This window comes from Cladophialophora psammophila, assembly GCF_000585535.1.
Source record: "Cladophialophora psammophila CBS 110553 chromosome Unknown aczJe-supercont1.1, whole genome shotgun sequence".
NCBI classification, from domain to species: domain Eukaryota; kingdom Fungi; phylum Ascomycota; class Eurotiomycetes; order Chaetothyriales; family Herpotrichiellaceae; genus Cladophialophora; species Cladophialophora psammophila.
This window is the reverse complement of record NW_006912922.1, coordinates 73,133-86,912: the sequence shown is the minus strand read 5'-3', so window position 1 is coordinate 86,912 and position 13,780 is coordinate 73,133. Positions and strand designations below refer to the sequence as shown.

Below are 13,780 nucleotides of genomic sequence, written 5' to 3'. Positions count from 1 at the left end.
GCAGAGGTTCTTTGACAACTTCACCTCACCCGACAAACAATGGTAGCAACGGGAGTTGGAATTTGCTGAATGAAGGAATAGCACTAAAGGCGGCCATCGCTCTTGCCACCAAGGCTGCTACAGGGTAGAAATTGTCCTTCTCTGCCTGGATATCAGCCTTTTCGCGGTCAAGGAAATCCAAGATTCTGGTGTCCAGCTTCTCCTTTGTGCTAGGGGTAGACGTTGCTTCGCGACCAACAAATCTCCGAGTCTGGCATTAGGCTTTTCCGTTATGTAGGGGACACCTGGCATTGTGGCATCGCTGTCCTACTGTCGATTTTGCTCATGGCCCGTCTTTGAAAATGGCGAGAGGATATTTTTTGGGCCTCCAATTCCGAATGGAAGAAGTGTCAGGGAAATGGAGCCTGATCCGAGCAAAATGTCTACGTATCCCATTTAGGAACGACGGAGCTCAGCGAGACTGTAGAATCGTGCTTTGCATCATCTCCTCGGGACAGGTCCGTATCAGGTGAGTTGTCGACTATCCTTACAATAATTTGTGCAGGCGACTTAGATCCATCACCTGGGCTCTATGGCTTGTCCTGAGGATATCGGTCTCGATAGCGATCCAAACAGGAGCTGCTTTGAATCATAGTGGATCGTGGATCTGTGAATGCCAATCGTCTGCGAGATTTTGACGATTCCGTGATAGGATATTGCACACTCGAAGCAGTTCCGAGGGTCTGCTGAGGGGATTGATAGAGCGGTAAATGGCTCGGGGTGCTGGAAATCAACATGATAACCACAGTAGATTATCGATCTGAAAGACGGCGCCGGTGAAGGTCTGAGACGCTGGTTGGGGAATGACATGACATTGAAGAAAATTGGTAGGATGGCTGAGACGTGTTGAGGTTTGGATAGGCACTAGGCTTCGTGCAACCAATGTTCAAAGGGCTTTGAATACGCTAGGGAAGGGTTACAAGCAAGCTGAAGTTTGAAACACGTTCATATACTCTGTTCGCCGTGTGGTGCCGGCAAGGTGCCTTCTAAGGCCACAGAACTGGTTGATTGCAATTGACGAGGATGATCGAAGACCCTCATAGGTCCGAGCGGCGCGAGTTGATTGGTTGAGAGGGGTCATCACGTGTGTGAGCACAGCTTGTACTGGGTATGGAGGAGTACACGTACCTCGTACATGTTGCACAGAACTCCGCCTCGAGCATGGATTGAAGCGCTCAGGCTATTATGTCGAACGCACCAAAATCTTTCAGTTTGTAGGAACAAGAGGGGTCCAGATACGGAGTACTATGTACATATCAGGCTGACGTCAAACACCCGTTCTGGGCAGAATGAGGCTGCGGCTTTTGTATGGGTGCCTCAGCGGGTACCATGCACTGTTGAGTGACCAGGTTTCGGAGATGCAGAGCCGGGCGTCACTGTGGCTGAGTTTCCGGGTGGCCGCACCTTAACTAACCACCCTAGAACGAGGGGTGTGAGGGCTAGGGAGGCCCTCCCCAGGGGCCCCCGAGGGGTGGCTCGGCTAGGCAAACGACGCAGGCAACACGTCACAGGTCTCACTCGACATGCTTAAAGCCACTCACTGACTGAGGCGTGGTGCAAGTTGCCTCTCGCAAAGCTTGCCTTGCTAACTAGACGCTGAACTCTGCACAAAGAAGTCCCGCCGACTCATTCTTCATCAGTCGCTCTTGTCGCATCACCTCCTCCCAGGTTTGCCCGTCCCAGGTCCCAGCGTCTCTCGTCAAGTCAAAGATGGATCAGAACAGTCTCAGGCGCAAGGACACCACAAAGGGTCCTCCTCTGCGCGTTCTGTCGCTAGGTATGATTGTGCCTCTCCCGGATCCGAATTCGAATCCCTGGTTTGTCGCTGCAACGATGCTGATGTAGGCAGATGGCGGCGGCGTTCGCGGATATTCAATGCTCATCATCCTCCAAGAACTCATGCACAGAGTCTATGTCGTGACCGAGGGGGAACCTCCGGATCGTCAGTCTGGTACCCCGAAACCCTGCGACTATTTCGATCTCATCGGCGGCACTGGTACGGGCGGATTGATTGCTATCATGCTAGGACGCCTGCGCATGGACCTGGAAACTTGCAAGGCGGTCTATGTGAGGATGACAAGAAAGGTCTTTGAAACGGACAAGACATTTGCTGGTATTCCCTACAAGCATACCTTATTCAAAGCTTCCAAACTTGAAGAAGCTATTAAATTATGTGTTCAAGAGCACACGCTCTTCGAGGATGAGGGAAACGACGGCACAGCTTCGGGGGGTCGAGAGTTTCAGGACTTGACGAGCCCAATCAGCACCACAAGTACTGCGGTGAGGAGGTCAATGAGCGTCAGAAGTTCCAATTCCATCGCCAGTCCCGCAACTCCTCTTCGGACCTCCGTTGTCTCCCCCTCGTTCCCAGCCTGGGGCAATGCCAATGCTAGCCTCTACGACAGCCGCCCTAATCGAACCAAGACGTGAGTGGTCTTTCCGTTTTCTCAAGATATGGTGCCAATTTCAGCCATGACTAACTGAGAGCAGCGCTGTCACCGCCGTTTACCAAGGCACAAATCCTCGAACAGGTTCCTCGATCCTTTTGCGAAGCTACGATAGTCGCAAAGAGCCACCTCCCGAGTACAATTGTAAGATCTGGGAAGCTGGAAGAGCCACTTCCGCCGTGGGTCTCGCGTTCAAACCCATTCAAATCGGCCAAACAGTGTTCATCGACGAGGGCGCGGGCAAATTTAATCCAGCACCGCAGTTACTAGAAGAGGCTGCGGTCAACGAGTGGCCAGGTAGGGAAATAGGAGCCTTTGTCAGCATTGGTACAGGTAAACGCCCCGAAGGCACCAACGCCCGGCAACACGAATGGTGGGAGGATTTCATAGGTGGCAGCATGGGCGCCTTTGCAGAAGCAAGACGCCGACTCATAGCCAAAATCGAAGGCTGCGAGGAAACGCATCAGCAAATGCTCAAGACAGAATTGCCAAAGCGAGGCGTTCCAGTCGGTAATTACTGCCGCCTGAACGTCTCGGTTGGTCTCGGCGAATTCGCCATGAACGAATGGCAACATTTGTCGCAGATGACGGTCAACACCAGGAAGTATCTGAGCGAACCTACAACTCAGCAAGCATTGATGGATATGGCGACGAAGTTGGCCAAAATCGAGTTAATGAAGAGGAGACATGATCACCAGTTAGAGGCACAGGCCCGTGAGTCAAGCTGGTCATTGAGACAGAGTAATATTCCGCCAGTACCCTCTCACCCACAAGCCGTCGAGTTGCCGGCGGACGAAGATATGTACACGACGACTCCTCCCCAGCATTATCGCGTCCCTGGAAATCCCCCGTACCCGGATCAATTGGCCTCCTCACAGGACAAATTTGTACTGGTTCCAGGAGAATCACCTCCGCCGCGCATGTCGGGCGAATTACCATATCGAGGAAGAGATGACAAGATAGTCGTACCTCAGCCGCCACCTCCGACGTCAACATACAACCAGTCACAAGTACCACCCCCAAGACCTCCAAAGACACCAATTAATGACCACGTCTATCCTGCCCATCCTCCGCAACGTATCTCACCAATCAGGCACAATGGGGCTCCTCGGCCACCATACCCAGACGACGAAGAGCCTCCGCCACAGTACAACCGGTACAAGAAGCCGGAATATATTCCCAGGTAGCGAGAAAAGAAGATGTACCCGATGTTTCACTCTATATGCCACGTGAATGCGCGTCTTCCGGCGCGGGAGGGCTCGGATCGCCGCTATGATTCTATGATTGTGAACATTTTTGCTTTAAAACCGAGATACCCAAATGAGCATAGGATGGATTGGAAAAACAGGACATAGTTATTCGTTCCGATGTCAGGAGCCGTCTCAAAGAAATGGCCTCGGGTAGCAAGATCGAGAAACGAGTTACGAGAAATGATATTGCATATTACCGTTAAAGATAATATTTTTTTTAATTATATAAAATTTTATTAATTTTTAAGGAATATGTAGCAAAAGGCTTTGCCTTATATTGCAGATCATTAAGAAGTTCGAATCTTCCGTATTCCTGTATCAGCTCCGGGGGAGTGCAAGAGCTAAAGTGGCAATTTGACCCTTCTTGGCTGTACCAAGTATTTGCCTTTCAAATGAATCGACGGCCCTCCCAGAGTTCCTTGCTCTTGAACGTAGCTCACCAGTGTGAACATGCCGGCGGCAACTCCACAGCCGCCGGTCAAGCTTTCGCTTCCTCTGGTACGTTTATGTTGATGCTTCGTGGCCGTTTTGTGATGCTCAGACGACACTGACGTTTCTCATCTATGTAAGCGCTGGCTAACACGTTCGATAGCAATTTCAGCAGGAGATCTATCACCTCCTTCGTACGGAGGATATTCTTGTCATCCTCGCTCGGGGACTTGGCCTTCTGAAGATTGTGACGAACCTACTCCATTCGTATGATGCGGCAGGCAACTCCCTCGTGATAGTTGTCGGAGCCGACGACCGTGAAAATGAATGGATAGGTGAAGCACTAGCAGAACACTATGCCGTGTCTCGGAGCCCTTTGGCGAAAGGCCTTCGCGTCATAAACACCGACAAAGCCACTGTGACAGCGAGGGAGAAAATTTACGCCGAAGGAGGAATTGTCTCTGTCACCAGTCGGATCCTTGTTGTGGATCTTCTCTCCAAGTTGTTAGATCCCGAAACCGTCACCGGCTTGGTTATCCTCCATGCGGAGCGCGTGGTCGCAACCAGTACCGAAGCATTCATTGTACGGTGCTTCAGGCAACATAACAAAATTGGATTTCTGAAAGCGTTCAGTGACTCCCCTGAACCTCTGACTTCATCATATGCCCCTTTAGCGAGCTTGATGCGAAATTTATTTCTGAGGAAACCCTCGCTGTGGCCAAGGTTCCATGTTTCTATTGCGCAGAGCCTCGAAGGCAAGAAGAAGGCAGAAGTTATTGAGTTGGAGATAGAGATGACAGCTTCGATGAAAGCAATACAACAAGCGGTCATGGAATGCGTGGAGACGAGCATTTCGGAATTGAAAAAGGCCAATTCGGGACTTGAGATGGAGGATTGGACACTAGATTCTGCTTTACACCAAAACTTTGACGCCATAGTCCGAAGACAGCTCGACCCCGTGTGGCACCGAGTCAGCTGGCGAACGAAACAGATCGCAAATGACCTTACGGTTCTTCGGACGATCCTACACTCTCTTCTCAGCTACGACTGTGTCTCGCTCCTCAAGTATCTAGATACTGTCCTTGCAACACATTCCCCACCTCCGAACTCTAAGCAGCAGGATCAGTCACCTTGGTTGTTTATGGATGCTGCTTCAATCATATTTAACTCGGCAAGGGACCGAGTCTATACTGGTAAAGTCGAGGACAGTGGTGTTCTACCCACATCTAAGTTACCAGATGCCCTTGCTCCTATCCTGGAGGAGCAACCGAAGTGGGCTGTACTTGCGGAAATCCTTCAGGAGATTGAGACTGATGCGTACCTAAATCCGACGAGGAGTGACTCGAATGATACGGTGTTAGTGATGTGCAACGACCAAGGAACCTGTCGTCAAATTCGAGAATATCTTCAGTCCATGCACGTGAAACCTCTGTCTAGAGACCTGAACAACGGACAAGCTCCTCATGAGATGGAGGAACAAGAAGCTAAGGGCTCCGCAGAATTTATGCTAAGACGCAAACTTCGAGAATACCTTGGGTGGAGAAAAACATTCGCTCAAGTCAGCGCATCCCTGTTCGAGGAGAACCAGAAGTCTCTAAATGATATTAAGGGAAACAGCACGGCATCCTCTCGACTTGGTAGCAAAGCACCTGCCAACAAACGCAGACGTGTGAGAGGTGGAGGTGCCTCGGGTCTTAACCCATCCCGTACAGCCAACGGTGCGGTGGCTATAGTTGAGGACAAGGCAGCACAAGTAGCCAGTCTGCTGGCAGAGCTACGTCCTACAGAGACTGAAGCGCTCCAAAAGGAGGATTTGGTGATTGATGATCTCAATGAAGCTGGAGAAGACTTCTTCGAGCTGTACAGTCCGGAGGACCAGGTGGTAGTTCATCCATACGACGGCGACCAAGATGATCAACTCCTTGAAGAAATTAGACCGAAATACATCATCATGTACTCGCCATCGGCGGACTTTATCAGGAGAGTCGAGGTTTACCGATCAAGCCACTCGGACCGCAGTGTACGAGTATACTTCCTTTACTATGGTAACAGCGTTGAAGAGCAGCGATACCTGTCTGCAGTTCGTCGAGAGAAAGATGCTTTCACGAAGCTTATCAAGGAGCGAGGTAATATGGCAGTCACACTCACGGATGCTGGAAATCTGGACCCCGAAGAAGCCTTTTTGCGGACGGTCAACACTCGAATCGCCGGTGGCGGAAGACTTGCAGCCACGGCTGCTCCTCCAAGAGTGGTGGTGGATGTCCGGGAATTCCGCTCATCTCTTCCAAGTTTACTCCACGGTCGGAGTATGCAAGTTGTTCCATGTCAGCTAATAGTCGGCGACTATGTACTTTCACCAGATATCTGTGTCGAGCGAAAGTCGATACGAGATCTAATCGCTTCTTTCAAGAACGGACGACTGTTCAACCAAGCGGAAACAATGCTCCAGTTTTACAAATACCCATTCCTACTCATCGAATTCGAGCAAAACAAATCTTTCACCCTAGATCCGTTTGCAGACCTGACCTCGGCGCTCAAGGCGCCAGACGCAGAGACCAGGGATTTGCAGACGAAATTGGTTCTTCTCACGCTTGCCTTTCCGAGGCTCAAGGTCATTTGGGCATCTTCACCTTTCCAAACAGCGGAAATTTTTGAAGAACTCAAGAAACAGCAAGAAGAGCCAGATCCATTGCGAGCAGTGCAGATTGGCTTAGACGAGAATGAGGATCCAGAAGAGAGAACATTCAATACCGGACCGCAAGACCTCTTACGGACGATTCCTGGAGTGACAGTAAAGAACGCCAGTCGTCTGTACCTGGAATGTAAAAACGTGTTGGAAGTTGCCAACATGAGCCTCGAAGAACTTGATCCACTTGTGGGCAAGGAGTCGGGTCGACAAATCGTCAGGTTCTTTACTCGAAGGGTTGGTGACGAGGAAGATCAGTCAATGTTATTGGAACACACGGTCTGAGGTCAGGTTGACTGGCTGTTATGGCTGTGGCGAGGATCCATCATTTGCAATGTTGCATAGGCAGCGCTCTTGGGTACCTTTGTGCCTTGAAAAGTAGTAGTTGGTCGTAGAGGGATTGGATGGATTGATAGAGGCAAAAGCGAACACGGTGGTCAACAAATGATGAAGATGCATGAATAGTATAAATTGAGGTAAAACAGAAACGTCGTTGGAGGTCTCTAACTAAAACTAGACCCATTCTCCGAACTCCCGTCAAGTCATAACTGCACTTGTACTGGTAGTGTTTGTGTGAATGCTCGCGACAAAGCAGCAAAGTGGCAATGCAGTCCCATGTCTCATCAAGTCCTGTCCTTCAAGCCCTGTTGAATTCTCCGCGAATGCTTGCAAGGGAATAGTACTCTCGCCCTTAGATGTCATCGATGTCGACCTCCTTGTCGGAGTCACTATCCCGGTCTTCGTCGAACTCGACGTTATCGTCCACGCCCTCGTGACCGTAGGTATCGGTCTCGTTGATCTTTGCACTCTCGGGGAGTTCGCCGTATGCCTTTAAAGACCTTGCCTCATCCGCGCTGTATTTCAAAATGACGTCTCCCTTCTCGTCTTGATAATCTCGCAAACTCAACAGGATGATGTCTCCTTGGTTGATCCAGACCTTCTTGCGTAGTTTGCCACGGATGTGAGCGAGACGTTTTTCGCCGTCGAAACAGAGGGCCTCGAGACGGCCGTTGCCCAACATTTTGAGGACTTGGGCATATTCTTGTCCTTCTTCCTTGAAGGTCAACTCGCGCTTTTCGTTGTCATTTTCGTTCTTGCCGCGACGTCGGTTTTTACCTCCCTGTAAGCATTTGAGTTAGCATAAAGTTTGTAGAGAACACTGCCAGACATTTCTGGTGCGATTCTGTGTTATTGCCGTGGGTCGACACGAGAAATTCGTGGCGGGGTAAGTTGGATGCGGTGTGGCGCTTGTGCGGGCGGGTTGTAGACTCACCTTTCCCTTATTCTTAGGCATGTTGGCTGACTGTCAGTGACAGAGAGAATGTGTTGTTTTTGGTAGAAGTGTCTGATGGGTTGCGAGACGTTGGTCTCGAGTATTTGCAGAATGATGCCGTGGTAGATGTGTGAAAAACAACGGTATGTGGAATGGGCCGCGAAAGAAGCAGCGAGTCGACGTTGTCTGCGAATAAATGGTCGGGATATTCGTGGGGCAAAATTTAAACGCCTACCCAGTGCTTGGTAGTGGCCACTAGTCCGTGGCCGGCAACCGCTGCCTAGAATCTTCATCCTGCTTCCTCAGTACCTCTGCTGCACTGCTGCACTGCACACCGAAGTGCTCGTACCTTTTCCTTGTGCTCTGCTCACCACTGCTGCCAACCCAACCTATTTCCGCTATCTCAAATGTCAGTCGTTCGCCGTTGAAAATGCTTGCCCGATGGCCTCTGTCGTTACCACTCGCCCCTTCAAGCCCCTTCCTGTCCCGCAGGCCCTTGGATTTGGGCTAAAAGCACGTTTCACTCACGTTGAAAACGTTCCGACTTTATTCGACCACAAGTTCCTAGTCGACCGATACAGCCCCAAACGAGCCGCCATTACGGACTATTATTCTAGACTTGCCCCAGACGTTCTTCGTTGGCGCGTTATCTCGAATGCCAGTATCAAAAAGGTCCCCAAGGCCGTCCTGCGAAATCGACTCAAGCGTAGATGGGCCAGTGCCTTTGCAGAGGCACTGAAAAGGGCTGGATACTATCATAACGGGAGGCAGCGTTCTGGTCCCAAGGATGGCAAAAACTACATTCCAGGACTCAGGGGTACTCTCGAAATCCTGGTCTTCTCAGAACGTGGCATTACCTGTCCTCATGGCGAGCTGGTTGGTGCATGCGGCGCTTTACTAAAGTCCCTACAACGGAAACAGCAGCACTTGGACAATGCGGGTGTCGATTCTACACCAGGAAGAAAGGCTCTAGAGGATAGAACAGACACCGAAGTCGACGAGAATGTGCCTTCCTCCATGTGGTCACTCTGGGGGCGGACACTCTTGTGAAAGATCGATCTGTAAAATACGTGTTACCCTGTACTGTGAGCGCTGGGTCCACGGACTTTTCCATTCAGATGTGGCATACCAAGATCATACAAGGACTACCGTTTGATCATCATAATTCCGGTGAAGGAGCTTCTCCCCCTGCATCGCCTGGAATACGCCCGGCTGATCGAGCAACATATGATTCGCCGAGCCCCTCTTCCCATGCTTCCTCACTGTCAAAGGGGAATCGACATCCGTTCCACACGCAAAAAACATCTCCGCTTTGAGTGTCTCGGCTGCCAACCTAAGCAAACAGTCGCAAACATTCGTCACGCAGGCCGCTTTTGGTGGATCGATAGACTCCGGTATTGTCGAATGCTCTGCGTCGCCCAAGAGGAACGCGCAGAACTCCTCCGCGTATCCATGGTCTCGTGTTCGCTGTTCTGGTCAATGTTGGTATACCCAGTAGTCGACATAATATCGAGTCGGATTGCGAGGTTGAGGCTCCCACGACTGGAGCAACGGTTGGACTGCCGTCGTTCATTCATCCATCGGCGAAATCTTTTCGGTCGAGTCAGATCGCAAGGAGAATTGATTGGTTATTTCGGCCAGATAGATCAATGGCAAGGACCAATGCAAGCGGCCGCAGCAAGTAAATAAAATAGTATTTGTCCTGTTTGGCAGTCTACCTGAACTCGAGGGTTCCATTTGCCCATGGCCGGATGAAGTCGAACACGTTTTCAGCAACCCTACCTCTTTCTACTATGTAACGAGGGAATGAGGAGAATGTAACGCAGAGGACAATGAATAAAGAGCGTGCCTGACCCTGGACCTATGGCGTTGGACCAGGACCACCGTGAGACGATTGTTTCCCCTGAGCTTCACGTGCCTGGAACTCTTATGCATATCGCCGCGCCGCGCCGCGCCCAACACTCCGTCGAAGATATTAATTTACCTCCATTGAATATCGCGGACCAGCATTAGAGACACCAACCCTGGTGCAACAATCATTCAGCTTGAACCATTTCCTTCTCTTTTTTCAAGTCGTTCGCTTCATTTTTGTCTGTGCGCGCTGTGCATTACTATTTTCAAGAGTCAAAGAGATGCTAGTTTCCTTGACTGTCGGCAAGGTTGATGCCGGTGTCGCGGTCTTGCTCACCCAGGACAAGCGGTTGGTGAGTTGAATGCTTTCTATCTGACAGTATCCATCGACTTACGCTTGCTTCAGATCGAGTTTCCTTCTATTCTGCTACCGTCAACCATCACATCGGGCTCGATCGTTGATATCGAGGTCAGACAGAACCACGAGGCAGAACGGAATTCACACGCTGCTTTCGCTGCCTTACAGAGACAAATACTAAACACCTATGGTCTCCATATCCCTGCGACACCCGTCCTGCGCCTCCGCAATGCCACACAAACCTCCCTCGTTCTCGAATGGGATCCCATTCAGTTGGCAACGACAACTCTACGTTCACTTGCCCTCTACCGCAATGGAAGCAAAGCAGGAAACATCCCACGCCCCCTAGAGACGCTCAGCACCAAAATGAGTGGACTAGCGATCGACACAGAGTACTCATTCTATTTGGTGCTCAAAACCAGCGGCGGAATATATACGAGCAATACCCTCACAGTCAAGACCCACGCAATGAACAACCTGACGGGTATAACCGTCACCCCAGGGATACTGCCTCCGCAACTGAGAGAAAGTCTTGAAGCAGCTATTGCGCGTATCGGCGCAAGAATCAACGACTCGGTCAAGATTGACACCACCCATTTCGTCTGTACAGAAGGTCGGGGTCGTGATTGGGAAAGGGCGAATGAGATGAATATCCCTGTCGTCAGGCCTGAATGGGTGGAAGGCTGTGAACGAGAAGGAAAAATCATCGGAGTTCGTGGATATTATTTGGATGCGGATCCCAAACAAAGACAGATCGGGTCGAACCCAAGTCTTTCAGCACCAGCAGGCCGACCTTCCACCACGACTGCGCCAGTCCTCCAACACGCGAATGTGCCTCAGCGGCCAAAAGAACAGCGGCCAAAAAGTCCTGATAGAGAGAGCACTGTAAGCGGGGAGCCGGGTCCTGAAGTTCTTCCTACACCTCCTCCCCAGAAAAAGCTACCACCGACGCCAGCCGACGATGGCGAAGAGGACAGCGAAGAGGAAGAGGCCGAAGATAAGGAACATGAGGCCGCACCGGCCGAGCTAAAGGGTAAAGGCAAGGCCCTAGAGACCGAGCTAGATCAGGAGGATGAGGAGGAGGAGGAGGAGGAGAAGGAGGAGGAGGAGAAGGAGGAGGAGGAGGAGGATGGAGAGGAATCGGGCGGTTCCCAGCAGCTTTCCAAAGCTGAAGGCAAAGGGGCCGAAATGGAGGATGTCGCTTTATGACAGGAATGAATATAATCTGGATCTCGGAGGCTATAACCGCGAATTATGAGCCGGCCGAGTCGTCAGACCGGCCAGCATCAGTTTGACCGTGGCTGGTAAGGATACTGACGCGGCCACAACCCAACCTGGTGGCTCTTGTGACAATACCTTCTTTCACTCAGGATCGGAATTCCATAATGCTTCCTGGCAGGCTTCGGTGGAAAAAGCTCCATAAGATTTCAAAGGTCGGAATCTCATGCGGGGGGAACGGGGCAGTGGAGACAGGAGCCGGTATGACTAGCCAAGCCTTGGAGTCTGGAATGACCTTCTCCAGAAGGGCAAAATGTTGGTTCGGGGCTCAGTCTCAGCCTTATGGCATGGAGCAACAGGCAGACAAAGGGCAATATGTGGGAGAAGGGACGTCAGCAGCAATCGCGGGACCATTGATTGCCAGCTTCCAACTGCTTTGCTTCCACGAGTGGCATGAATTAACGTCCCTTGCTCTCGTTTGACAGGATTGGGGTTCATCACGGGGAGAGTTCGCCCAGATCAAAGCCAAGCAAGCAGCACACAGCTCTCAACAAGCCACAAGGAAGACTGCGAATGAAATAGAAAAATTGGAGCTCGCTTGCAGGGTGACCTACAGTAGCCTGCCTAGCCCTATTTCCCGGGAGGGGGGCGTCTGCACCTTAACTCAAGCTCCAACTTGTCCTCGTACTTCAGCCTCACTAGCCGCAGCGCTCCGGCCACTCAGGGCTCAGCCTCGTTGCTGCGCATCTGCATGCCAAGGCAGTAGGCTCGACAAAAAATGACTACCACTTGTGCGTCGTCTTTCAGCTATACGAACTTGGAAAGCATCTGCTCTAAAAGTTTCCCGCATCGAGCGCTGTCTTAGAATGTCATCTGCCTGTCAAGCGGTATAAGACCGCCTTGCACCTCCTCCAGATCTGGTTTTCCTCTTCTGCATCCCAACTGTGTACAAAGCGACTGACCGACTAACCAACACTTTCGTTACCTTTTCTTTCTTTCCTTTCTAGTCCCTCTTTTACTTGTATTTCCTTATCACACTCATTAATAATCAAGCAGCATATTTCAACTTCGGAGGGTTCTCAAGTACATTCATTGCGATCGATTGTTCCAGTCAAAAGCAAGCATTCAAAGACAGCTGTAAACACGCGCTCTCGATTATCACCGCAACTCCGAGTTAATACTTAGTATATACTCACGGACAAGAAACAAGCAAATCAAGATGTTCGCTCATTCCATCGTCGCCGGGATCCTCAGCATTGCTGCCCTTACAAGCGCTGCTCCTCTCACTGTTCGCGATCAGGCTGGCGGGCATAGCTACAATAATGGCACCTCAACCACGACAGCCCGTCCAATGAGCACAGGCTCTTCGATCAACGATGCTCCCTACAGCTACCCTAATGGCACGCCATATAGCACCCCTGCCCATCCCATGACAACCGGCTCCCGCTCTGGATCACCATACAACGTTCCAAGCCAGAGCAACCATGACCAACCCATTGCCACCATCCTCCCCGACTTCACGTCTCAATTCACCGTCTCCAGCGGTGCCATCAATTTTCACACCAGCCGCGGCCTCGTCTCTCGCACCCACAGCAGCAACGGAAATGACGTTACCACGCTGGTCACATTTGAACTCGACGAGAAGTACGGCGGCAATCAATGTCAAGTGGTCTTCGACTTGGGTCCTGATCCAATAAGCTACGTCACCGGCACCGGCAAGGCACAACTACTCACATCCCTCGCTCCAGCAACAGCCGATAGCGAGAGCTGGCCCTCGGGCAATTTACGAAATCAATATCTCGGGACAATCGACGTGAATGCTTACGGCCGCGCATCCTGGGAAGTTGGTTCTGGACCTGGCGCCACTGTCGAGGGCAGGTTCCCTTGCTCGCTCATCGCGGGACACATTTACGGCGGAGAGATTGTCCCCGTCGGGGACGAAGTTACCATCTCTTGGGCTGCCACACAGGGCGATGGGCCAAAGATACTCGTCTTCTAAACTAGCAAGCATGGACATGGTCTTTCGTAGTTTATTTGGGTGAAGGAGCGACGGGTTTGTCTTTTAGCGACTAGACGGGATTGTGCTTGGGGTGATATGGAAAACATTTTCTGCAAGGCAAGTGGGTCAGCAAGCGGGCACGGACGGTTATCGGTATGCTGGAATGACTCCACAATCTTGATGTATCTTACATTTTGTTTGAGGGACTATTTTGAGGGTTGGGCAGAGGC

General features: G+C 51.1%; 6 protein-coding genes across 6 annotated transcripts; 5 read left to right on the top strand and 1 right to left on the bottom strand.

Moving 5' to 3' along the window:
- Nucleotides 1-1,749: 1,749 nt before the first annotated feature.
- On the top strand, nucleotides 1,750-3,673 carry A1O5_00024 (uncharacterized protein; the record flags this gene model as incomplete). Its single annotated transcript, XM_007740645.1, has 3 exons — nucleotides 1,750-1,816; nucleotides 1,889-2,465; nucleotides 2,530-3,673. 3 exons carry the CDS (start codon nucleotides 1,750-1,752, stop codon nucleotides 3,671-3,673), a joined length of 1,788 nt encoding a protein of 595 aa, XP_007738835.1.
- Nucleotides 3,674-4,186: 513 nt separating this feature from the next.
- On the top strand, nucleotides 4,187-7,136 carry A1O5_00023 (DNA excision repair protein ERCC-4; the record flags this gene model as incomplete). The annotated part of the gene is made up of 2 exons (XM_007740644.1): nucleotides 4,187-4,234; nucleotides 4,329-7,136. 2 exons carry the CDS (start codon nucleotides 4,187-4,189, stop codon nucleotides 7,134-7,136), a joined length of 2,856 nt encoding a protein of 951 aa, XP_007738834.1.
- A 406-nt stretch (nucleotides 7,137-7,542) lies between these two features.
- On the bottom strand, nucleotides 7,543-8,145 carry A1O5_00022 (translation initiation factor 1A; the record flags this gene model as incomplete). The annotated part of the gene is made up of 2 exons (XM_007740643.1): nucleotides 7,543-7,971; nucleotides 8,125-8,145. 2 exons carry the CDS (start codon nucleotides 8,143-8,145, stop codon nucleotides 7,543-7,545), a joined length of 450 nt encoding a protein of 149 aa, XP_007738833.1.
- Nucleotides 8,146-8,565: 420 nt separating this feature from the next.
- A1O5_00021 (uncharacterized protein) lies at nucleotides 8,566-9,174 on the top strand (the record flags this gene model as incomplete). Its single annotated transcript, XM_007740642.1, has 1 exon — nucleotides 8,566-9,174. One exon carries the CDS (start codon nucleotides 8,566-8,568, stop codon nucleotides 9,172-9,174), a length of 609 nt encoding a protein of 202 aa, XP_007738832.1.
- Nucleotides 9,175-10,256: 1,082 nt separating this feature from the next.
- A1O5_00020 (uncharacterized protein) lies at nucleotides 10,257-11,542 on the top strand (the record flags this gene model as incomplete). The annotated part of the gene is made up of 2 exons (XM_007740641.1): nucleotides 10,257-10,328; nucleotides 10,382-11,542. 2 exons carry the CDS (start codon nucleotides 10,257-10,259, stop codon nucleotides 11,540-11,542), a joined length of 1,233 nt encoding a protein of 410 aa, XP_007738831.1.
- Nucleotides 11,543-12,770: 1,228 nt separating this feature from the next.
- Nucleotides 12,771-13,550, top strand: A1O5_00019 (uncharacterized protein; the record flags this gene model as incomplete). Its single annotated transcript, XM_007740640.1, has 1 exon — nucleotides 12,771-13,550. The coding sequence occupies one exon, from the start codon at nucleotides 12,771-12,773 to the stop codon at nucleotides 13,548-13,550; it is 780 nt and encodes a 259-aa protein (XP_007738830.1).
- Between the last annotated feature and the right edge of the window lie 230 nt (nucleotides 13,551-13,780).